The 26217-nt window shown below is 34.8% G+C and overlaps 1 protein-coding gene across 3 annotated transcripts; it reads left to right on the plus strand.

Moving 5' to 3' along the window:
- The first annotated feature begins 762 nt into the window (after nt 1-762).
- Nucleotides 763-25866, plus strand: lratb.1 (lecithin retinol acyltransferase b, tandem duplicate 1). Of its 3 annotated transcripts, XM_048197852.1 has the most exons (20): nt 764-1131; nt 1738-1838; nt 1990-2056; nt 2234-2364; nt 4133-4221; nt 4338-4437; nt 6171-6214; nt 6469-6546; nt 8811-9007; nt 10617-10681; nt 10812-10918; nt 12655-12757; nt 12866-12965; nt 13092-13131; nt 13236-13287; nt 15034-15154; nt 18175-18258; nt 21861-21984; nt 22506-22596; nt 25294-25866. In XM_048197852.1, exons 1-20 carry the CDS (start codon nt 882-884, stop codon nt 25366-25368), a joined length of 2019 nt encoding a protein of 672 aa, XP_048053809.1. In that variant the 5' UTR covers nt 764-881; the 3' UTR covers nt 25369-25866. The 3 variants fall into 3 exon arrangements, 2 of the variants coding, with proteins under 2 accessions (XP_048053811.1, XP_048053809.1); XR_007185913.1 differs by lacking the exons at nt 22506-22596; nt 25294-25866 and adding an exon at nt 16875-16923 and having other exon boundaries at nt 763-1131; nt 21861-21900; XM_048197854.1 differs by lacking the exons at nt 21861-21984; nt 22506-22596; nt 25294-25866 and adding an exon at nt 20739-21193 and having other exon boundaries at nt 763-1131.
- The last annotated feature ends 351 nt before the right edge of the window (nt 25867-26217 follow it).

Below are 26217 nucleotides of genomic sequence, written 5' to 3' on the forward strand. Positions count from 1 at the left end.
TCCCCACTGTGTGTGTGTGTGTGTGTGTGTGTGTGTGTGTGTGTGTGTGTGTGTGTGTGTGTGTGTGTGTGTGTGTGTGTGTGTGTGTAGGTGTGTGTGTGTGTTGTTACTTATACCCATAAAAACTGAGAGTTATGCTGGGTAGTTTTATTTAAACCAAATATTGTTTAAAAATTGCTATATGGCTAGCTTAAAATGAACCCAAAATAGTTGGGAAATTAAAAACCAGATGCAATTAGAGGCAACAATAATAGACAAAAGGTGAATGTTTATTAATAAGCTTTAATAGTTTATTAATATATATTTATTAATAAGCAATTTAATAAATGTTTATTGTTTAATAATTATTCATTGAACATTAATAAATGTTCATTTCCAACATACTTTGGGTTAATTTTAAATAAGCAATACAGTAATTTTTAAACAATAGTTGAGTTAAATAAAACTACCCAGCAAGTTGGGCAAACATTTAACTCTACCGCTGGGTTAAAACAACCCAATTGCTGGGTTTGTCCATTTTCAACCCAACTTGGGTTGTTTTTAACCCAGCATTTTTTAGAGTGTATTGTGATGATCTGCTGTATGCTACTGGTCCATGATTTTGTACATGTATTTGACTGCATCTATAATATTTATGTCCCTGTGGATTATTTCTCTTAAGTGGATTTAAGTAAATTGATAAAATGTGTGTATAGTGCATGAATTGCTGGGGTTCTGTCCTCTTATAGTAGGAACCACGACAACATGATTTTGTCCTACACGGATGAGATTGTGTGTCGTACGACAATGTACTTTTGACAGTCCAATCTTGTAGTGGGTGTGCGACCGTCTGTCCGCAGAAATATAAAAAAATAATTTAAAAAGAAACGCGTTTGTCGAGCATGACGAATCTCACGCGCATATCCGGGAGTTTGCATCGGTTGACAGTGAGAGTTTGTTCAACCTCACCACTGCCTTTCTGCGGGAACAATGTTTTATATTCACACAATATCAGTAAATTTGCAACTACTGTCAGATGTTTTACAAGACAATCATGTCACAGAAGCAGTAACAGACATTACGCCTCATCAGCACACAGAACTGTTCGTATTGGATGCGCGTCGGGGTTTTGGGGTGATACTGCAACGTCAGGTATTTAGATTAAATTGCTTTACTTTATATGCTTTGACATCGATTATAAGTTATTCTGCACATTAGTTCTTGACAAGAAAGTACTTACACAAAACAAGCGAACTATAAAACTTTCCATGTGTAGTTTCCTTGACTGACCTCTAGATGTCACCAAAACCTTTTTACTCGTTCTAAACTCCCTGACTCCAAAAATATTAATTGTTTGACTGTCACTGCATTAGAGTAAATTACATCAAAGCAAGCAGGAATTTGAAAAAGTTTCTAAACATTTTCTTACAACTTGTTCTCAAGATAATTTTAGTGGATGTATGTCCATAAAATATGTTTTACAAAACGTTTAACACATAGTTTTGTCTTCATTAATGGGCCTTGTGTTATCATTTTAAAGCTAAAAAGAAAAATCTTTTTGTAAAATGTTTTGCTTGTAAAAGTATGCTAGTGAAATATTTCTCTACAATAAATGCCACTTGTTTTTTTTTTTTTTTTTTAATTCGTTCATACATTTTTAAGTGTGGCATAAGTGTCCAAATACTGTTTAGGTCAGTTTTGTCTTGATGAAACTGTGTACAAAGAACCATCAAACCTCACACAATGTCTTCCATGCAGTTCCTCAGCTCATATATGGTGGGAAATTGGACTTCCTTGTGTTTGATTATCTGTCTGAAATCACCATGTCACTGCTCACAGGAGCCAAAGCCAAAGCACCTGTAAGTTATTCCTCCCACCTGACAGTATGACCCATAAAACTGCTTTTGTTGGTGTAAGATAAGAAAGTCAGGGTGATTCTGTGATATTTAATAATATTTTTGACTTAATTATGATATACACTTGGATTAACAATGCTCTGTTTTCTTCAAGAATATGGGATATGCTCCTGATTTCGTTCTTTCCCTTTCTCCATTTATTAAGGATATCAGCAAAAGAGGTAAAGTTATGTTAAGTTATGATAAGAATATCCCTAGACACATTTTTGAGATTAACTAATGTTTATATAGGTTATATTTATTTTTATAATATAATATGCAAAAATGATTTATTTTTATTCATAATATTTTACGGAAACACTGAATGTTTTGTTGTCATGCTCTGTTTTTCCCTGTAGGCATTCGTGTGGTCAGTAATGCTGGAGGTGTCAATCCTCTTGCCTGTGGAGCAGCTTTACAGGAAGTAGTTCAAAAGGCGGGACTTGACTTGAAGGTAGCTGTGGTTACCGGCGATGACCTGATGCCACGGGTAATTGAACTTTATTTATGCTTATGTGATACATGGGCATTTACTCACCTCATAGGAGCTGACATGTTGACATTACATGATCAGACGAATACTACTCATTTAATCTCAGTAACCCCCTATTATTGGACACTTTGGCTGACTGCAAATATCACAGTTCTACAAAACTTTAGTTTTTTTCCTGATGCTACAGCCACATCACTAGATGTCAGTATAATCCAACATGAAAGCCATACCCAATAACCATAAGATAAAGCACAACAAACAGTCGTTTTGAGTGAACCTTAAAGGGTTAGTTCACCCAAAAATGAAAATTCTGTCATTTATTACTTACCCTCATGCCGTTCCACACCCATAAGACCTTCGTTCATCTTCAGAACACAAATTAAGATATTTTAGTTGAAATCCGATAGCTCGGATTTCAACTAAAATGTACTCACATGAACCGATAAGTCGGTTCATGTGAGTACAGTGGTTCAATATTAATATTATAAAGTGACGAGAATATTTTTGGAGCACCAATAAAACAAAATAACGACTTATTTAGTGATGGCCGATTTCAAAACACTGCTTCAGGAAGCATTGGAGCATAAATGAATCAGTGTATCGAATTTGCTGTTCGGAGCGCCAAAGTCACGCGATTTCAGTCGTTGGCAGTTTGACACGATCTGAATCATGATTCAACACACTGATTCATTTATGCTCCGATGCTTCCTGAAGCATTGTTTTGAAATCGTCCATCACTAAATAAGTCGTTATTTTGTTTTTTTGGCGCTCCAAAAATATTCTCGTCGCTTTATAATATTAATATTGAACCACTGTACTCACATGAACTGATTTAAATATGTTTTTAGTACCTTTATGGATCTTGAGAGAGGAAATGTCATTGCTCCCTATGGAGGCCTAACGGAGCTATCGGATTTCAATTAAAATATCTTAATTTGTGTTCTGAAGATTAACGAAGGTCTTACGGGTGTGGAACGGGTGAGTAATAAATGACAGAATTTTCATTTTTGGGTGAACTAACCCTTTAAGGAGATTCTGTATTTAGCTTCTAGTATTCAGAACATATTGACAAATTATAATTCATTATATTTAATGACTAGATTTTTTACAAAATTTGAATACTAATACTTATACTACCATGTAAATGTCTATTGTCAGTAGGAATTTAATAGTTTTATTCAGCAAGGATGCATTAAACTGATAAAAAGTGACAGTAAAGACATTTATAATGTTACAAAAGTCTTCAGTGTCCTTCAGAAATCATTCTAATATGCTGATTTGCATATAAAAAAAAATCAGTAATGATACTGAAAATTCAGCTTTGGCATCACATGAATAAATTGCATTTTAAAGTACATTCATATAGAAAACAGTTATTTTAAACACAATGTACAAATATTTCACAATATTACTATTTTTACTGTGTTTTTGATCAAATAAATGCACCTTGGTGACTTTCTTTAAAAAAAAACATTAAAAAATCTTACCAACCGCGATCCTTCGAACGGTAGTGTATAGTTAATACATTAACACTACTTATGGCTATAAGTGTGTATTACCCTTGGCAGCTGTAAAACATTACCCTTCTTCTTGCCCAAATTCATTGCAATAATGGGTTTGTTTAAATTCCTAAACTAATTATGAGCGATAGTAATAATTATTACTATAAAGCCATAGTACTAACAATATACAATGCAATTACTAAGGAACTTTAAGACAGTGTTGCAATCTTCCCTGTGATCTTTTGATTTGTTGTGTATCCTAGAAAGACTCTTTGACTGAACTCAGGATGACTGATTCAGAGGGAAAGAAACCACTTCCAAAGACCGTCCACAGCATGAATGTGTATTTGGGGTAAGAACTACAAGTTAATTATAGCGTGTCATTGGTCATGTCTGTTATTCATGCCTGGAACCAGACTGGTGGTTGGAGCATATGAGATTCAGCTTTCTTTTGTCTGTATCTCCTAGCGCCCTCCCCATTAAACGATGCCTGGACCTCGGGGCTGATATTGTAGTAACGGGACGCTGTGTGGACAGCGCTGTGGTTCTTGGACCGCTGATGCATTCGGTATGATTTGTCATGCAAGGGCATTCTTCAGATTTCTTGTGCAACAGATTCATTCCTCCTCAGTAACGACGAGTTGGGAATTTGAACCTCCTTCATCAGCACAAAACAAAAACAGAAACAAGTTACACACCAGCAGTGTATCTTTTCAGAAAGAGCTAAGTTTACTTTAGCTTCTACAGGGAGAGGTCCAGACTTTCAAATTCAAACCACCTACCTGTGTTTTTATTGTTGTGGTGGTTTTAACAGTATTTCAGTACATATTTGGCAGTATTTGTCATTTACAAAATATTTGGCTTCCACAGAACCACTTCTCAATCTAGCATTTGAATTTTCAAAACAAACCTAAAGACTTTATTTTAACGTTTTGTTTTTTATTTATAAATGAAATATTTTTTAAAATGTTGTCTAAAATAAGTGCATACATAATTTACATAGCATGTTGTGTCTACAAATTTATTTTGAGGTATCTTTATTTCTTTTTTTTTTTCATTATTAGGTGCATTAGATTCTCATTATTTATTTTAAAATACTGTAAGTAGTATATATGAGCAATATCACACTTGTAGCCATGCGGCGTGCTGATATACAGCCATATTGCACAGCTACGAGTGTAATATTGTGTTTATACAACAGTTCGATGGCACGAGTGTGTAAATAAATCAGAAACAACTACGGATTGTCTTTAAAAACCCTCCTTTGTGAGGAACTACTTCCTTCCGCCACGGATTCAATCTCAAGTTGACAGTTTAACAGTTGAGCCCAAGCCTCCGTTACTAATTCTAAAACGTCTCTTTAGGTCTAGTAATGAAGGAACGTTGAGTGACATAATTGAAACTCATTGTAAGAGAGATTGCCTGAGCGACTTGCATCTGGCTGATATTCTTCAGGTCAATCTTATATTCATAATCACAAAATCAGTTTGAATGTCCACTGAGGAAAGCGATATCTTTGTCCTTTTAACATCGATAACTTAAGCCAAATCCATTAGCTCTGAAACAAGTAATAGATTATTAAGACCAAAGATTGCCTGTTTGATATACCCAAAACGAATTATACCTCATGTTTAAACACTATTTACATAAGAGTCAGCGGCAAATTCATGTATGCATATATATATATATATGTATGCATATATATATATATATATATATATATATATATATATATATATATATATATATATATATATATTATATATATATATATATATATATATATATATATATATATATATGCATACATATATATATATATATATATTTATATATATGTTAGCAGCATAAGCACAGACTGAAGACAGATGAATAAAGTTCAAACGCGATGTTTAATAAGGGTCCGCAGGAAAATAAACGTAGAGAGTAGCTGCAAACACATGAATCGTGAATGTAGACTGGACACTGAACTGAGGAAAAGGAGGAACTTAAGTACGCCTCCAAACAAGGTTAATTAATTAAACACCACTGAACCAAACAAACTAATAATTATCAGTAACCATAGAAACAAAAGGACAGGCAGGAAAATAACAAAGGAAACCAGGAAAACAATGAAAACAAACTAAAAGTCCATGAAAACAGAAACTAACTGAACATAATTGTGACAATATACACAACCCATATATATCAAAAACAAGATTTTTTAAATGTTTTTGAAATAAGTCTCTTTTAAATAAATGTACAAATTATTTATAGAATTTTAATTAGTGTGAAAATAATTTTTTTTTTTTTTTTTGACAGTTTGCATGGGACTCCAATAACTATGACCTGTTGGCTGCTGGAAGGTACTGTTGAATCTGTGAGCTCTTAAAATACACACACACACACACACACAGGACAGAGATATGTACGTTGTAGTCCGAGATGAACATAAGGGCAGACAGCCATACATGACTCATTTGTTTATGTCGCATGTTGTGAAGCACCATTCAGTGTAAGAATATTTGTGGTTAACCACATTTACGTTATTAGTCACGTTCTGTTCCTGTTTTGGTTACCATGAGATTTCATGAGAAAATGTTATTTTCTTCTGTTGTAGTCTTGCTGGTCATCTGATTGAGTGTGGTGCACAAGCCACAGGGGGGATTTTTACAGACTGGCACACAGTTCCTGACTGGTAACAACTCAAAATCTAATATATTCATGGAATATTTCACCACAAAATCAAAAGAGAAAAAATCATTGCATTGTGACATTATTTTCATGACAGCACTTTTTTCTCCATAAATTCTCATTACAGTAATTTATTTTGACATTTCTTTGATGTTTATATATGTGTATGTTTGGGATCGGTAATATTTTTTAATGTTTTTATAAGTCTTATGCTCACAAAGGATGCATTTATTTGATTTAAAGGTGCCCTAGATTCAAAAATTGAATTTACCTTGGCATAGTTAAATAACAAGAGTTCAGTACATGGAAAAGACATACAGTGAGTCTCAAACACCATTGTTTCCTCCTTCTTATATAAATCTCATTTGTTTAAACGACCTCCGAAGAACAGGCGAATCTCAACATAACACCGACTGTTACGTAACAGTCGGGGTGTACGCCCCCAATATTTGCATAATGCCAGCCCGTGTTCAAGGGATTACACAAGCCAGTATTAACGTCTGGAGCTGCACATAGCCGAATCATCAGACTAGGTAAGCAAGAACAACAACGAAAAATGGCAGATGGAGCAATAATAACTGACATAATCCATGATAGCATGATATTTTTACTGATATTTGTAAATTGTCTTTCTAAATGTTTCGTTAGCATGTTGCTAATGTACTGTTAAATGTGGTTAAAGTTACCATCATTTCTTACTGTATTCACGGAGACAAGAGCCGTCGCTATTTTCATTTTTTAAACACTTGCAGTCTGTATAATGCATAAACACAACTTCATTCTTTAAAAATCTCTCCAACAGTGTAGCATTAGCCGTTAGCCACGGAGGACAGCCTCAAATTCACTCAGAATAAAACGTTAACATCCAAATAAATACTATACTCACATAATTCGAAGCATGCATACAGCATGCATGACGAACATCTTGTAAAGATCCATTTGAGGGTTATATTAGCTGTGTGAACTTTGTAAATGCACTGTAATATAGTCGAGAGCTCATGTGGCAGGGAGCACGCAATTTAAGGGGGCGGCGCCGAGTGTAAATCAGTGCATTGTTAATGATGCCCCAAAATAGGCAGTTAAAAAAAATAATTTAAAAAAATCTATGGGGTATTTTGAGCTGAAACTTCACAGACACATTAAGGAGAAACCTTAGACTTATATTACATCTTGTGAAAAAGCATTCTTGGGCACCTTTAAAAAAAAAAAAAAAAAAACAGTAATATTGTGAAATGTTATTACAACTTAAAATAACTGTTTTTTATTTGATTGTTACGAAATGTAATTTATTTCTGTGATGCAAATCTGAATTTACAGCATTACTCCAGTCTTCAGTGTCACATGAATATCCTGATTTGCTGCAGTTAAAGAAACATTAATTATTATCAATATTGGAAAAAGTTGTGTAAAAAAAAAAAAAAATCAGGATTCTTTGAAAAATAGAAAGTAAAAAAATAGCATTTATCTGAAATAGAAAACTTTTGTAACATTATACACTACCATTCAAATGTTTGGGGGTCAGTAAGATTTTTTTTTTTTTGAAAGAAATTAATACTTTTATTCAGCAAAGATGCATTAAATTGATCAAACAGACAGTAAAGACATTTATAATGTTACAAAAAATTATTTTATAAATTTCAAAGAAAGTGTTTAGTACTGTCACTTTTGGTCAATTTAATTTAATTAATTTTTGTTATTCTATATATATATATATATATATATATATATATATATATATATATATATATATATATATATATATATATATATATATATATATATATATATATATATATACATACATACATACATACATACATATACATGTATATATGTATATATATATATGTATATATATAATCAATATCTGAATGTAGTATTTCATACTTAATTCCATTAAGATATCACATCTTTGCTTCCGGTAACACTTTATTTTACAGTGTCCTTTTACACATTACATGTAGTTACTGTAGTAAACTGCATAATTACATGCAACTAACCCTAAACCACACCCTAATATTTAATTATTATTACTCAGTACTTAAATGTTATGTAACACAGACAACTTAAAATAAAGTGTAACCAAAAATCCTTATGGTCCTAAAAAAGGCTTTCTTCTCTTCAAGTAATATACAATTTGTTAATTCTTTTGATTTTGGTGTGAAATATAACTGTGACTTTAGTGACTTCAGATACTACAAAACATACCTCATTCTTTGTTTATAATGACAGTGGGAAGTATTATGTGCATTCTCATTTGATTTGCAGGGATAACATGGGCTTCCCGGTGGTAGAATGTTCTGCTGATGGTTCATTTACTCTGTCCAAACCTCCAAAAACCGGTGGGCTGGTTTCATTTGGTACAGTGGCAGAGCAATTAGTGTATGAGATCGGAGACCCGCAGCATTACCTCCTACCTGATGTAACATGTGACTTCTCTAATGTCACCATTACTGAGATAACAGGTAATTTTTTCAGCCAGCTTTTACTGGATCTTACAGTTATTGTTGTTTCTGATATTCAGGCAGTGGCATATTTAAAATGAGTAATAATTTTAATATTGTGTAGGGACAACTTTAAACAAGCCAAAGCTGGTTGGTGACAGTTCTTATCTCCAGTAGAAAGTCCTCACACAGTGATTAGATGGTTGTTGTTTATTATCTCTAAATGTCTGACTCAGAGACGCAGCCCATTGACTTTACACCAGTTGTCTAGACTGGCTACCTAAGAGCCGGTTCCAGCTATCTGCTAAAACCTTTGCAACCTCTTTCTTTTAAATGTTATTTTCTTTGTCACAAAACAAATATTTTATTTGTCCCCTTAACTTCCATCTCATTGTCCATGTAATCAGTAAGCTAATAGTACAGTATGCACACTAGCTTGATTTGATCTTTTGTGGAAACATTCAAAATGCTGAGATCAATATGTTACAAGGGTGTTTTAAGCTGATATCTAGAGACGAATGTGTCCAATAGCTGCTATATATAAAAATATCCACAAGACTGAATTAAAATAAAAATTTGCCATAGATTAAGATCACATTATTACATTGTTATTTTTTATATAAATTATAAATATTAATTATTAAAGGTGCCCTTGAATGAAAAATTGAATTTATCTTGGCATTGTTAAATAACAAGAGTTCAGTACATGGATATGACATACAGTGAGTCTCAAACTCCATTGTTTCCTCCTCCTTATATAAATCTCATTTGTTTAAAAGACCTCCGAAGAACAGGCGAATCTCAACATAACACCGACTGTTACGTAACAGTTGGGGTGTACGCCCCCAATATTTGCATATGCCAGCCCATAAAAGGCATTTCACAAGGGCAGCCAGTATTAACGTCTGGATGTGCACAACCAAATCATCAGACTAGGTAAGCAAGCAAGAACAATATCGAAAAAAGGCAGACTGGAGCAATAATAACTGACATTATCCATGATAACATGATATTTTTAGTGATATTTGTAAACTGTCTTTCTAAATGTTTCGTTAGCATGTTGCTAATGTACTGTTAAATGTGGTTAAAGTTACCATCGGTTATTACTGTATTCACGGAGACAAGAGAGCCGTCGCTATTTTCATTTTTAAACACTTGCAGTCTGTATAATGCATAAACACAACTTCATTCTTTATAAATCTCTCCAACAGTGTAGCATTACCCGTTAGCCACGGAGCACTATCAAACTCATTCAAAATCAGAAGTAAACAATATAACAGTATACAATACTCACATAATCCGCCGCATGCATGACGAACACTTTGTAAAGATCCATTTTGAGGGTTATATTAGCTGTGTAAACTTTGTTAAGGCACTGTTCAAGGCAAGCGCGAGCTCTGTGGGCGTGGACCACGGGATTTAAAGGGGCCGCAGCATAAAATCGGCGCGTTTATAATGATGCCCCAAAATAGGCAGTTAAAAAAATTAAAAAAAAAAAAATCTATGGGGCATTTTGATCTGAAACTTCACAGACACATTCAGGGGACACCTTAGACTTATATTACATCTTTTAAAAACATAATCTAGGGCACCTTTAAATATGCTACTTCTTTTCCCTTCTGGTTTCTAGATGTGGATGGTGGAGCAGTGAAAGTAGGTGGTGCCAAGGGATCACCTCCATCAGGTGACTATAAGGTTGGTTAACCTTTCCACTTGTGTTAAAGTCAGTCATTTTAATTAAAGTTTAAATTTTATTTTTTTATGTAATAATCAAGAATTAATAAATTAGTTTCTTTTCAAATGGGTTGTATTTTGTCATCTCAAGGTTTGTGCCACATATATGGATGGGTTCAGGGCGACAGCAGTTTGTCCTGTTGGTGGTCCGAGAGCTGTGGAAAAAGCCAGAAGAACAGCAGAGAGTATTATCAAAAGGTTAAGGCTTTATTCTTATTAAGGCTTTAGAGCTTAGTTTATTTTTATAGGTCAAATACTTGATATTTAATTAATTGTTTAAAAAACAAAACACATTTTTACCATTGGAATCGACAATACAAGTTGGTAAAAGGTAGATTAAAGGACAGTTCACACTGGACCGACAGACGCCAACCAGTGTGGACAATCACCAGATTACAGTATGTTTACCATTGCATATTTTTAGAACTGTTACTGACTATTTAAATCTAGCAGGTTTGGTGTCTCGTGTTTCAAATCCAGTGGCACTGGTAGTGATGATTCTCTCTGACCAATCAGTGATCTTCAGTGTTACACGTCACATTTAGTATCGGTATGGCTTGCTTGGAACTTCAACCGAGGTGGTACTGTTTAAGCGAGCCATACCGTTCCGTACTGAGCCGTCCCATGCAGCGGAACAGTGCCAAAAAGTGAGCCAAAGTTAGCCGTACCGAACAGTACCATGCAGTGGAAAAATGTCATTTAAGTGAGCCGTGATGTTCCGTAACAAGCCATGACGTCCCATGCAGTGGAAAACCACCAAAAAGTGAGCTGTATTGAGCCGTACCGTACTATGCAGTGGAAAAGTGCCATTAGAAGAAAAGGTTCTATATAGAATCATTTAGGGTTCTGTCAGGTGCTTCATATATAGAACATTTTAGGGTTTCCCATTATGGGATCTTTTTATGATTGTAGTTTTAATTAATTAATTTTGTTTTAATTCATTTCTAATTTTAAAGTGCCCCAATTATGCTTTTTTGAATATTACATTTTAATGCAATGGGTAATAAAGCTGTTTGTGAAGGTAAAAGTTCTGCAAAGTTTTAAAGATCAAAATGCATGACAAAAAAAGTTATTGTCTCCTAAAAGAAAGAATTGATTATGTGCTGCCGAAACGAGTCGTCAGCAATTCCAGTCTCACGTCCTGTTACATACCTACATAACAATTCTAACAAATTTGCATAATGCCCACCTTTGGTTTTCATTGGCTGCATGCGAATGATGTCTATTTGGCCCCGCCCTTAAACACTGTAGTTGTAGCTGAGGGCTGGAGGGCTGAGGGCTGGTTCATGTTGTTGTCGACATGTCAAGAAGATGCTGTTTTCAGTGCTACGAATCCACTTTTCATGCACTTCAAAAAGGACAAGGACTCGTGTTGGAATTGATAAGTAAAAACCGACGCTATCGTTTGTATCACTGTATATTGAGTGCTGAGGAAAACTCCAGAGCTGAAAATCAGGTGTTTCATTTCCGACACGCGCTGTAAGTAGTAAACCAATCACAACAGACTGGGCCATCTGACCAATCAGAGCAGAGCAGGCTCACGGAAAGGAGAGGTTTAGAGAGTGAATATTTGAACAAACCGTTTGTGCAATATATATTGTGAGAAAAATAAAATGTTTTTTTGACCTTGGATTCATGTAAACCTATTGTAGGAGACCTCCAAAATAAACCATTAAAATAGCATAATGAGGCACTTTAACTAAATTTTATTAATTAAACAGCTTGTAAACATACGTTACCACTATAAAAAATCGATACGACCCATTAAACATGAAAGTATTATGCAATCATTTAAGAAATTTCTCCTTATGTAGAATATTTTTGATATAAATGGCTCTATTAAAATTAGTCCAGAACCCTAGGGTTTTATATAGAACCCCACTGAACCTTTTTTTCTAAGACTGTAGCACTTCATCATGAAACATCATCTGTAGGACCCAGCGAATTTTCAGACAGCTGGGTTTGGAGGACTATGCTGAAGTCAACATTCAAGTTCTAGGCGCTGAAGACACATATGGACCACATGCGGTCAATAAAGTAGGCTGTCTGTTTTTGTTTCTGTTGAAAATTGTGTTTAACATCACAGTCCGTTTACAATTAGAACAAATAACCTACAGTTGTTGAAGGCTGTTCTTTATTGTGCAGGGTCCTCGTGAGGCTGTGGTTTGGATGGCCGTCCATCACAAGCAGAAGAAAGCGCTAGAGTTTTTCTCAAGAGAAGTGGCACCAGCGGGAACAGGCATGGGTGAGTTAAAACCTCAACTCAGTCTTATCCTAATCTGTTTCCAAACCACTATGGTTAAGCTTGAAGCTGAAGAACATTTGAACAACCTAGGTCAGTATCTTATTTCTTTCTTTCTCCCCTCTATAGCACCAGGACTCACAGCTATTGTAGGAGGGCGACCAAAAATGTGAGTGTTAGTTAGTAGTTTTTTAAGCATGAACAACTGTTCATAAGTTTGGAGAAGTGTGTACCACCAAATGTTGTATATGTTTGTCTTATTTCTCTTTCTAGATCACCAGTCCTGAAACCTTTCTTTTTCCTGCATCCCAAAGCAGATCTTGAGGTATTACCACTATTTTTTTATGAGTACCATGATAATAGCATGTTTTTTGTTGTTTAAAATGTACCATGGTAATGATATTTTATTTTGGAAAATCATTCAAATACAATAATTTTATGAAGATGGTAATATGGTACCATAGTATAGGGTGAATTCAGGCAAACTAGCTCACATTTCCTACTGAGATGAACAGAAAAAAGAAAACCTGAATTCACACTTACATCTATGTATCTGATACAATCTAAATGAGGACATATCATGAAAATCAGACTTTTTCTGTGTTTAAGTGCTATAATCGGGTCCCCGGTGCATCTAACAACCCAGAAAATTCGAAAAAGGACAAACCAGGAACTTTGTTTTGATAAGCCTTTCTCTGCAAGCATGTGAAAAAGAGCCGCTCAGGTTTCGCTCCCCTTGTGATGTAGGAAGGGTATATTATAATAATATTACCACCCCTTAAAGGGTTAGTTCACCCAAAAATGAAAATTCTGTCATTTATTACTTACCCTCATGTCGTTCCACACCCGTAAGACCTTCGTTCATCTTCAGAACACAAATTAAGATATTTTAGTTGAAATCCGATGGCTCAGTGAGGCCTCCATAGGGATCAATGACATTTCCTCTCTCAAGATCCATAAAGGTACTAAAAACATATTTAAATCGGTTCATATGAGTACAGTGGTTCAATATTAATATTATAAAGTGACGAGAATATTTTTGGAGCGCCAAAAAAACAAAACAAAATAACGACTTATTTAGTGATGGCCGATTTCAAAACACTGCTTCAGGAAGCATCGGAGCACAAATGAATCAGTGTGTCGAATCATGATTCAGATCGTGTGTCAAACTGCCAACGGCTGAAATCACGTGACTTTGGCGTTCCGAACAGCAGATTCGACACACTGATTCATCTGTGCTCCTATGCTTCCTGATGCAGTGTTTTGAAATCGGCCATCACTAAATAAGTCATTATTTCGATTTTTTTGCCGCTCCAAAAATATTCTCGTCGCTTTATAATATTAATATTGAACCACTGTACTCACATGAACCGACTTAAATATGTTTTTAGTGCCTTTATGGATTTTGAGAGAGGAAATGTCATTGATCCCTATGGAGGCCTCACGGAGCCATCGGATTTCAACTAAAATATCTTAATTTGTGTTCCGAAGATTAACAAAGGTCTTATGGGTGTGGAACGGCATGAGGGTAAGTAATAAATGACAGAATTTTCATTTTTGGGTGAACTAACCCTTTAATCTGCACGTTTCTAACCACAGTGCCGCCATTTTGACTTTGCAAACAAAAACGGTGTACCAAAAGTTCGAGCAAAGCATGCTAACTCTTCTTTCATTGGCTGCACAGATGAGCACTATTTAGAGCTTTGTTGTTGTTGAGCAACCGAAGCACAAGCTGTTAAAGCTCCACCCTCTTTTGGAAAGCCGGCAGGCAGCAGCAGCTCATTTGCATTTAAAGGGACACACACAATAACGGGGTGTTTTTGCTCACACCCACAAAAGTGCAAATTTGACAAGCTATAATAAATGATCTGTGGGGTATTTTGAGCTCAAACTTCACAGACACATTCTGGGGACACCAGAGACTTACATTACATCTTGTGAAAAGGGGCATTATAGGTCCCCTTTAAATTAAAAGGTCATTCTAAATGGACTAAAGAATATGGAAATAGATAATTTAAAGTATACATATGGATGATTGTGTGAATGAATGACTCTTAATTGGTGATTTCAGGTGCACATTCATGTGAATGGGGAGCTTGTGGAGACACACAGAGAGGGGGTATCAGACCCTTCATTAGCGGAAGAACATGACCCTTCCCTCCACTCAGAGGAATACAAAGGAAAATCCACAGGTAACCTGCCGATTTTATGTGGACTTACTAATTTAAAAGTTTAAGGTCAGTCATTTTTACTTTTTATCAGTAATTAATACTTTTATTTAGCAATGATGCATTCAATTTATCAAAAACACAGTAAAGACATTTATAATGTTACAAAAAATATGTATTTCAAATACATGCTGTTCTTTTGAACTTTATATGCATCAAAGAATCCTAAAAAATGTATCACAGTTTCCAAAAAAATATTAAGCAGCACAACTGTTTTCAACATTGATAATAAACATATTAATTACAGTATATTATAATGATTTCTGAAGGATCATGTGACACTGAAGACTGATGAATGGCTGCTGAAAATTCAGTTTTGCCATTTACAGGATTAAATTACATTTTAAAATATATTCAAATAGAAAACAGTTATTTTGAATTGTAATACTATTTCACAAAATTGCTGTTTTTACTATTTTTTGACCAAACAAATGCAGCTTTGGTGAGACTTCTATCAAGAAAATCATACCGACCAAAAAACTTTTGAATGGTAGTGTACACCATCTGTTCACCTTAACGTTGAAACCTATATGATGGCAAAAGGGAGTTATTTAGCAAGATCCAAGCTGTTCTTTTCTATACAGTGAAAGAAGGTGGTAACCCAGACTGTCAAACTTCACAACCACACCACTTCTAAAGGTCATACGATACACTTTAAATTAAATATGCATAATGTTTCATTAATGGCAATAAAAAAATCAAACAGTATCCACATTCATTGCAGAAACAGTGAAGTTTCTATACTAAATTTAGAACACAGTTATACTTAAAGGGATAGTTCACCCAGAAATGAAAATTCTGTCATCATTTACTCACCCTCAAGTAGTTCCAAGCCTGTATGAATTTCTTTCTTCTGCTGAACACAAAAGAAGATATTTCGGTAACCAGACAGTTGACGGTTGCCATTGACTTCCATAGTAGGAAAAAAATACTGTGGAATTCAATGGCTACCGTCAACTGTCTGGTTACCAACATTGTTCAAAAGGAATCTGAAGATTAACAGGATAATATGACATTTCTTTATTCTCTGAAGTTATTCTCTGTATCTTCTTCTCAGAGAACATGCTTTGTACACTTTCCAGCACTGTTTTTTTTTTATTCTTTCCAAATCAGCACATTGTGACTAATCCTTATTAATGACAGACTCTCTTGTGTATCAAAACAGTTTTTTTATTCAATTGGAGATAAACATGCAGTGTTTGATATGACCTACTTCAAGGTGGAAGTGGATGGAATGCAACAAACTCAACTGAAAGAAATGGGCTTAAGCCTTGTTTTAAGGGCCAATGTGATTGTTCTACCAAGAGAAGGTTTTATAAGATCCCTTGCACCGGAATCCAGTGCCGCTTGTTTTCCCAGAGTTCTTTGCTTTAGGTTCTCTGAAAGGCACAACCTTTGTAGTGTTCTGGCAGTGTTTGCTTGAGTCTCTTTATCTATCTGCCACTTCTCAGTTGCACTAAACAAGCAGCTAAACCCTTTAAATAATCGGAAACATCCTTTCATTGGATCTAGTGTTTGGACATACGCAAGCGCAGACTGTTACACACAAACTCGCATTCATTTAAAAATACGCAAGGGCACACAAACACAGAAGGTCTTAAATACAAATTAACACATAATAAAGCGACATAGACTCTTTTATTTTTTCACTTTGTTTCGCTTTCCTTCCCACTCAAATCAACAGACAGACGAACCTGGAGCCACGGTGATTAGAGCATCACAGAGGGCTGATTGTAAGTGAGGCTTCTAATGTTACCACAGCCCAAGGGCATTTTTCTGAGACAGAAAAACTGATTAACGGGGATGTAGACAATGATAACCAGATAAACCAATTAGACAGACAATGAGCTTGTGTTGAACTCCAAAATAACCAGGTATCATTATTACTAATGATAGTTCACTCAAAAATGAAATCTGTATTTCTTTCTTCTGTGGAACGTAAATGTTTCGAAGAATGTTCATGCTGCTCTTCTCGATGCAATAAAAGTGTATAACTCTAAAAGCATCATGAATGCTGTCCTATACTGTCTTCTCAAAGCATAAAATAGCTTTAAATGAGAAACAGACTGAATTTTCTTGAGCATCTCTGAAATTCTCATTTTGTTTTCCACAAAAGAGAGTACAATTTTGAAATGTCAGATTACATAATTGAAATGTCATGAAGTAACTGATGACACATAAAAAAATCTTGTCTGTGGAAATAGAGACATAACATTGGGCTTTTTAGACTTTGGACAATAAGCAACTACTCACAACATCCTTACAACCATATTGCAACACCCTGGCAACCACCCAAAACACACCAGCAGCATAGTGGCCTCTTCCATTTTCTTCAGTAAAAAGTACGCTAACTTTCAAAAGTTTGAGGTAAGATTTTTTCATGATTGTCTGCATTTGTTTGGTCAGAAATACAGTAAATACAGCAATATTGCGAAATATTATTAGAATTAAAAATATTTGTTTTCTATTTTAATATATTTTAAAATGTAATTTAGTCCTGTGATGCCAAAACTAACATTTTTAGCATCATTACTCCAGTCTTTAGTGTCACATGATCCTTCAGAAATAATTCTAATATGCTGATTTGCCGCTCAAGAAGCATTATTCTTGATATTATCAATGTTGGAGACAGTTATGCTGCTTAATATTTTTGTTGAAACCATGATACATTTTGTGAGAACAGCATTTAAAAAAAAAAAAAAAAAAAACTAACATTAGAAATGTCTTTTACTGTCATACTGAACTTTTTTGATCATTTTAATGCATCCTTGCTGTATAAAAGTATTCATTTATTCAAAAAAACCTTTGAATATTAGTGTAAATGTTTATTTTTATTTGCTTATTCCCATTTAAATGACGAGTCAGATCTGCGAACTCTCTGGGAGCAAAATGATCTTTGAATGCTTGCTCAGATGCTCGCTGTTAGTTCAACCTGCCAGCCGCTGAATTTAATTACACCGAGAACAAAATTGTCTCTCTTTTAGATCTGCCCTCTGGCTCGCATACCTACAGACTGGAGGAGTTAGCATACACGCGCAGTGGAGACAAAGGGGACTCCGCAAACATTGGTAAGTATCTCTCCATGTGCTTTCACACGCAGTGAATAATATTTCCACGATGAGACAATTTGCTTACTGCATGTCAAAGTCAAACCAAAAAACCCATTCTGGCAATAAATGCTGGGAAAATGCTGGGTCAGGCCATGTTCTCTGACCACAAACCACGAATCACAGCCCACTGTCTGCAGCCCAAAAAGCAACACTCTCTTGTGATGTGGCAACTTGCCCTAGTCTTAACTTCATTTTCGATGTGCTGGGTGGTTATTTGTCATTCATAGTAGACTGTGAGTCTGTGTTTTTTGTTTTTTTAGATAGTGTGGTTCACATAATTTGTTAGCTTTTCTCAAGTTGAAATATGATGTCAAACTCATACTGAAATTTCTATCTATCTATCTATCTATCTATCTATCTATCTATCTATCTATCTATCTTTCTATCTATCTATCTATCTATCTATCTATCTATCTATCTATCTATCTATCTATCTATCTATCTATCTATCTATCTATCTATCTATCTGTCTGTCTGTCTGTCTGTCTGTCTTTCTATTTACTCTGTATCTATCTATCTATCTATCTATCTATCTATCTATCTATCTATCTATCTGTCTGTCTGTCTGTCTGTCTGTATCTATCTATCTATCTATCTTTCTATTTACTCTGTCTTTCTATTTATCTATCTATCTATCTATCTATCTATCTATCTGTCTGTCTGTCTGTCTGTCTTTCTATCTATCTATCTATCTATCTATCTATCTGTCTGTCTGTCTGTCTGTCTGTCTCTTTCTATCTATCTGTCTGTCTGTCTGTCTGTCTGTCTATTTACTCTCTATCTATCTTTCTATTTATCTGTCTGTCTGTCTGTCTCTGTATCTATCTATCTATCTATCTATCTATCTATCTATCTATCTATCTATCTATCTATCTATCTGTCTGTCTGTCTGTCTTTCTATTTTCTCTCTATCTATCAATCTATCTGTCTGTCTGTCTGTCTCTGTATCTATCTATCTATCTATCTATCTATCTATCTATCTATCTATCTATCTATCTATCTATCTATCTATCTATCTATCTATCTATCTATCTATCTATCTATCTATCTGTCTGTCTGTCTGTCTGTCTGTCTGTCTTTCTATTTACTCTGTATCTATCTATCTATCTATCTATCTATCTGTCTTTCTATTTATCTATCTATCTATCTATCTATCTATCTATCTATCTGTCTGTCTGTCTGTCTGTCTGTCTGTCTGTCTGTCTGTCTGTCTGTCTGTCTATCTATCTATCTGTCTGTCTGTCTGTCTGTCTATTTCTATTCTATCTCTCTATCTATCTATCTGTCTGTCTGTCTGTCTGTCTGTCTTTCTATTTTTTCTCTATCTATCTATCAAATTCATCTGTCTGTCTGTCTGTCTGTCTGTCTTTCTAATCTATCTATCTATCTATCTATCTATCTATCTGTCTGTCTGTCTGTCTGTCTGTATCTATCTATCTATCTATCTATCTGTCTGTCTTTCTATTTTCTCTCTATCAATCTATCTGTCTGTCTGTCTGTCTGTCTTTCTATTTACTCTCTATCTATCTATCTATCTATCTATCTATCTATCTATCTATCTATCTATCTATCTATCTGTCTGTCTGTCTGTCTGTCTGTCTGTCTTTCTATTTTCTCTCTATCTATCTATCTATCTATCTATCTATCTATCTATCTATCTATCTATCTGTCTGTCTGTCTGTCTGTCTGTCTTTCTATTCAAATTCTATCTATCTATCTATCTATCTATCTATCTATCTATCTGTCTGTCTTTCTATTTTCTCTCTATCTATCTATCTGTCTGTCTGTCTGTCTGTCTGTCTGTCTTTCTATTTACTCTCTATCTATCTATCTTTCTATTTACTCTCTATCTATCTATCTATCTATCTATCTATCTATCTATCTATCTATCTATCTATCTATCTGTCTGTCTGTCTGTCTGTCTGTCTGTCTGTCTGTCAAAGTCAAATTCAAATTCAAATTCAAATTCAAATTCAAAATTGCTTTATTGGCATGACTGTAAATAATACAATATTGCCAAAGCATACATAAAACAATAATAAAAACATCTGTATAATAGAAGAAAATAATATCAAATATTATAATGCTATCAAATATTACAACATAACTTAAACTTAAATTAACAGTGTAACACAATAGAACATGTCTGAACATTTGTTACCACAGTGGTTAAACAAATATATACACACACACGTACGGAGGGTCACTGTGGTGGACAGTAGGGAAACACACTGAGGTCAGACACACACATTACACACATTCACCTGCTGTCTCTCAGGCTGTGGCACATCCACACGTATCTCGCAGCCAGTGCTGCTGTCAGTCCCTCTCCTAATATTAATTTTATTTGCTCTACTTCACTCATGACAGTAAAGTTCTTTATTACGTTACAAAATTTTGTGAAGTAGAGATCTCTAATTGATATGTATTTTTGACAGTGAAGGAGGAAGTGCATCTCTGTCTCGATCTCTCCTGTCCTGCAGTGAACACACACTCTTTGCTCTCTGGGTAACCAGCTCTTTCTGTGTCTGCCGGTCTCGATGGCTAGACTGTGCTCACTGAGCCTGTACTTGGTCAGGATCCGTCTCTGCTTTGTGTCTTTGACACTTTGGAGATATTCTTCTAATTCATAATTTGATTTCAGAGTTCGATAGAATTGTAATTTACTTTGTGTTTTAGTTTCCTCATCCCAATTTTCCAGATATGTGTTTTTAGATTGTTTGAAAATTTGGTTTATTTTGATGTTTGGAGAAGCATCGCTGGTCTGAGACTGGTTAGTGTTAGTAGAGTTAGTCAGGTTAGTAAGTCTGTCTGTCTGTCTGTCTGTCTTTCTATTTACTATCTATCTATCTATCTATCTATCTATCTATCTATCTATCTATCTATCTATCTATCTATCTGTCTATCTGTCTGTCTGTCTGTCTGTCTGTCTGTCTGTCTGTCTTTCTATTTACTATCTATCTATCTATCTATCTATCTATCTATCTATCTATCTATCTATCTATCTATCTATCTATCTATCTATCTGTCTGTCTGTCTTTCTATTTACTATCTATCTATCTATCTATCTATCTATCTATCTATCTATCTATCTATCTATCTATCTATCTATCTATCTATCTATCTATCTGTCTGTCTGTCTGTCTGTCTATTTACTCTCTATCTATCTATCTATCTATCTGTCTGTCTGTCTGTCTTTCTATTTACTATCTATCTATCTATCTATCTATCTATCTATCTATCTATCTGTCTGTCTGTCTATTTACTCTCTATCTATCTATCTATCTATCTATCTGTCTGTCTGTCTGTCTTTCTATTTACTATCTATCTATCTATCTATCTATCTATCTGTCTGTCTATTTACTCTCTATCTATCTGTCTGTCTGTCTGTCTGTCTGTCTTTCTATTTACTCTCTATCTATCTGTCTGTCTGTCTGTCTGTCTGTCTGTCTGTCTGCCTGTCTTTCTATTTTATGTATCTCTCTCTCTCTCTCTATCCATCCATCTATACATTATTATAAATAAATACATGTGTAAATGTAAACAACTCCTGTGTTTAGGTGTTATTGCAAGACACCCACTGTATTTCCCGTACCTGAAAAAGTTTTTATCCGCTGAAGTTGTGGAACAGTATTTCCAACATTTGATCAGAAAGGATCAGACTGATGTACCCTCCGTCATACGGTAAGAAGAAATAAATAAAAAAAATATGCTAACAGACCATTTCCAGTGATAAAAGACATTCAAATTTAATGGTTTGATGAGGCAAAAAGCACAGATGATCTTTAAAATAAATGATTATCACAAAAAAAGCACAATATAATACTTTGTTAGTAGTCTATTTTTAAGGAAATTATTACGTTTATGTCTGAAGCTGTAAGGAAGATAAAGTCACGCAAAATTAACATTTTAACACTTTTATACTGAGCAACTCCACATCTGTAGTCTGTACAGCTTTTTAAAGACCTGTGTGTGTGTGTGTGTGTGTGTGTGTGTGTGTGTGTGCATGCATGCAAGCCTCTTGTTTTATGGGCTGGGGAAAACTCCTTTGGTGCTGCTAATGAGGACCACCTCATGCTGAGGACTGACATGTCTAGGTGCCTGTCTGTATGAGAGTGTGGTGTGAGCTAATGCACAGATGTGTGAAAACCGGGAGGTGATCTCAATTATAATAATGTATTTCGCATGTTTGCGGTGGCTTCCAGGTACGAACTGCCTGGTATTCACGGTCTGAACTTCATTCTTCCAAACTCACTCGGAGGGGGAGGGGTGGCGTCACTGCGCAGCGACCCTCAGGTAACACACACATTCATTCATGCAAACTCGCAAAATGGACACAGGCACATGTAGTGACGTCAACCAGTGAGGGTCTTTTTGAAGTTTCACAGAAAGGTTAGCTAAAAAAACAATAATGAAACAATAAGGAAGAAAACAATTCACACTTGGCATGAGATTACTTGGGTATCTAGCTAGTTGCAACCTTAAAGAAATGGTTCAAAAAAAACTTTTCTCACCTTTGTGTTGTTCCAAACATGTATGTCATGATACTTTTAGGCCCTGTTTCCACTTGGTATTAAGATGTATTTTAGTCGATCGGATCACAAGTAGACGAGGGACACATCCCCGTTTACTCTCTTTTGTCCACTTTCAACCACTTCTGTCCTGATTTCTTCAAAGGTAGGGTCTATAGGCAGGTTAATGTATGGGTTTTTTCAGATCTTTCAATCTAATTGACAAAATAAGCTTGTGCAAATTACACGTGACCCTGGACCACAAAACCAGTCTTAAGTCGCACGGGTATATTTGTAGCAATAGCCAACAATACATTGTATGGTTTAAAATTAGCGATTTTTCTTTTATGCAAAAATCATTAGGATGTTAAGTAAAGATCTTTTGGTAACACTTTACTTGAAGGGGTGTGCATAAGACTGACATGACACCTTCATAATCATGACATGACACGTGTCATGAATATGAAGGAGGTTTTATGAATGTTTATGACAACTGTCATTAAGTGTCATTCGCTCAATTATGTCATTTTTAATGCAAAGATGACATTGTTTGAGATGTCCGAGTTATGACAACTTGACATAAACCAACACATCATAACCTGTCAGTGTCTTTGTCATGACAACTTGACATCATTTAGCTTTATGGGTTAACATTACATTAAACTGTCATGTGGTTTGTTTTGACATTGGCTGTCATGAGTCCATTATAATAGTGTCATAAATATGTATCTTGAGCTCAAGTAAAGTGGTACAAATTGAACTTGTCATTAAAATGTCATTAAGTGACAATACTCTGACAAATAATTTTATAACAGCGTCATGACTATTTTTCATTTCATGTTTTTTTTTTTTCGTTTTTTTCGTTTTTTTTTAAGTTTCCTCCAACAGAAGGTCAGATAATAGACAATTTCAAATTTCGTAAACAAGATGACACTGTTATAAAATAATGGTAACACTTTATTTTAGGGTCTTTTAACTAGTTGCTTATTACTATTAGCATTCATATGGCTAAAATATTGGCTATTTATTAGTACTTATAAAGCACATATTAATGCCTTATTCTGCATGATCTTATTCTACATTCTTAATCCTACCCAATACCTAAACCTAACAATTAACTATAATAAGCAGTAAATTAAGAGTTTATTGAGGGAAAAGTCATAGTTAATCGTTTATATATGTGTTCCCTATACTGAAGTGTTACCAAAACAATGTAATGTAATGTTAAACCATAAAGCTAAATAGTTTAAGTTTGATAATTAATCTGCTATGTCATGTTTCTGACAGGTTATGATGTTTTGCTAATGTCAAGTTGTCATGACAAAGACACTGACAGGTTATGATGTGTTGGTTTATGTCAAGTTGTCGTAACAAAGACATCTCAAACAATGTCATCTTTGCATTAAAAATGACATAATTGAGCGAATGACATTTAATGACAGTTGTCATAAACATGCATAAAACCTCCTTTATATTCATGACACGTGTTATGTCAAGATTATGAAGGTGTCATGTCAGTCTTATACACACCCCTTCAAGTAAAGTGTTACCGATCTTTTTGTATATTTTGTAAATGTATTTTTGTGAGTGGATATGCTACAGACTTCATTTGGACAACTTTAAAGGCGATTTTCGATTTTTTTTCACCCTCAGATTCCAGATTTTCAAATAGTTGTGTATCGAATATTGTCCTATTCTAACATTTACCTTATTTATTCAGCTTTCAGATGATGTATAAATCTCAATTTCAAAAAATTGACCCTTATGACTGGTTTGTGGTCCAGGGCGACGGAAAAACATACTGAGAGCATCAGCTTTCCTTTCTGGTCTGACAACCATTGTGCTTGGTACATTTTTCATCTTCAAACCAACCTTGGGTCTTCAGCCAACAAAGTTTAAAACCTGCCTGGCTAGCGCGCTTCCCATAACACATTCGACCACATGAGCATTTCAACTACAAAAACAATTCAATTGAATGTGTTTTCGACTACCTCTAGAAGTGGTCGAAAGTGGACAAGCTCAAAGCGTTTTACACCCCGTTTACACCTGTATTTAGAGTCGTCCACTTGTGATCCAATCGACCAAAACACATCTTAAAACTAGGTGTAAACAGGGCCTTATTCAGGAAGGACGTATTTGATTGATGCAACTGATCAAAGGAACAGCAAAGACATTTATAATTTTACAAAAGATTTCTATTTCAAATAAATGCTGTTCTTTTGGATTTTATTCATCAAAGCATCCTGAAAAAATTGATCACAATAATGTGATAATTATATTTTACTGAAATTCATTTTTGATTAAATAAATGCAGCCTTGGTGAGCATAAGAGACTAAAAAAAAGAAAGTTTTTAGACCCCAAACTTTTGTACAGTAGTGTAATATTAGGATGAGCATAAAGACTAGTTGTATAAATACCTCACAACTGTCATACAGTGTAACATCATGTTTTTGGTGTTTCTAAAAATGTGTTATTCTACAGGGAAAAGCCTACGGGCAAATGCTGCTTGACTACAAACTGAGAGGCCTACCTGATTTGAAATCACTGGTCGATTAAAAAAGGATGAAGACTGAAAGATGTCAGGGGTGTGTTGAGATTTCACATTTAAAAAGGTGCTTTGAATGGATAATGTCAAAGAATTTTTTTTTGTAATGTTTGAAAATGTCCAGATGGATTATATTATGATGTTTGTATAATGTAAACAGTGTTTTCCGTTTTAGTTTGTGTCTACTAACAAACTGTTGAAATGATTCCATGGAATCAAAATGTGAACTTTTTAAACTGTGCCTTTAATCATTTTTATTTTATGTTGTAAGAAATACACATAATAATGACTAGTAGTACGAATGAGCATTAAAAAATGGTATGTTTTCAGATAAAACAAAACAAAGAGCCAGTTGAAGCTGAATGTCACTTTTGGTGGGTCGTTGTTGAACATGCAAGCACTTTGATATGTAGTGAGTACATTAAAGAACGGCGTACTTCACTTAGCTGTGTTGAGTTGGCCACGTCTTACAGGCGACGGCAAAACAATAAACCCTTGAAGTCCCGATATACAACGTCTCCTCTCATTACCTCTGACCCCTGTCGACACAGGAAGTCAGAGAGCAAAAGGCTTTTCCTCTTCTGATGACTGAGTTTGTGTTTACTGTTGAAGATGTATTTCTAAGAAAGATGAAGATGAATTTGCTTTAAAAAAACTTTGCAAAACAAAAAAATCAGTACTTATCAACGAGGTAATGATTTGAATGATTGTAGAAAATGGCCCAAACTCAAATACCTCATGCATTTTTATTCAATGAGACGTTAACACGTTCTTTTATTGGGTTTTATGGGAAATCGTTCAAACTGTGATGTTTTGACCCGCATTAGCATGCGCTAACAGCATGACCTCAGAAGCGCAGA

This window comes from Megalobrama amblycephala, linkage group LG7, assembly GCF_018812025.1.
Source record: "Megalobrama amblycephala isolate DHTTF-2021 linkage group LG7, ASM1881202v1, whole genome shotgun sequence".
Lineage (NCBI taxonomy): Eukaryota > Metazoa > Chordata > Actinopteri > Cypriniformes > Xenocyprididae > Megalobrama > Megalobrama amblycephala.

Coding starts and splice junctions, on each gene's coding strand:
- lratb.1 (XM_048197852.1), top strand. CDS start 882: ATGACGAATCTCACGCGCATATCCGGGAGTTTGCATCGGTTGACAGTG. Junction 1,132..1,737: donor GGGTGATACTGCAACGTCAG/GTATTTAGATTA, acceptor TCTTCCATGCAG/TTCCTCAGCTCATATATGGT. Junction 4,438..6,170: donor TTGGACCGCTGATGCATTCG/GTATGATTTGTC, acceptor TTTTTTTGACAG/TTTGCATGGGACTCCAATAA.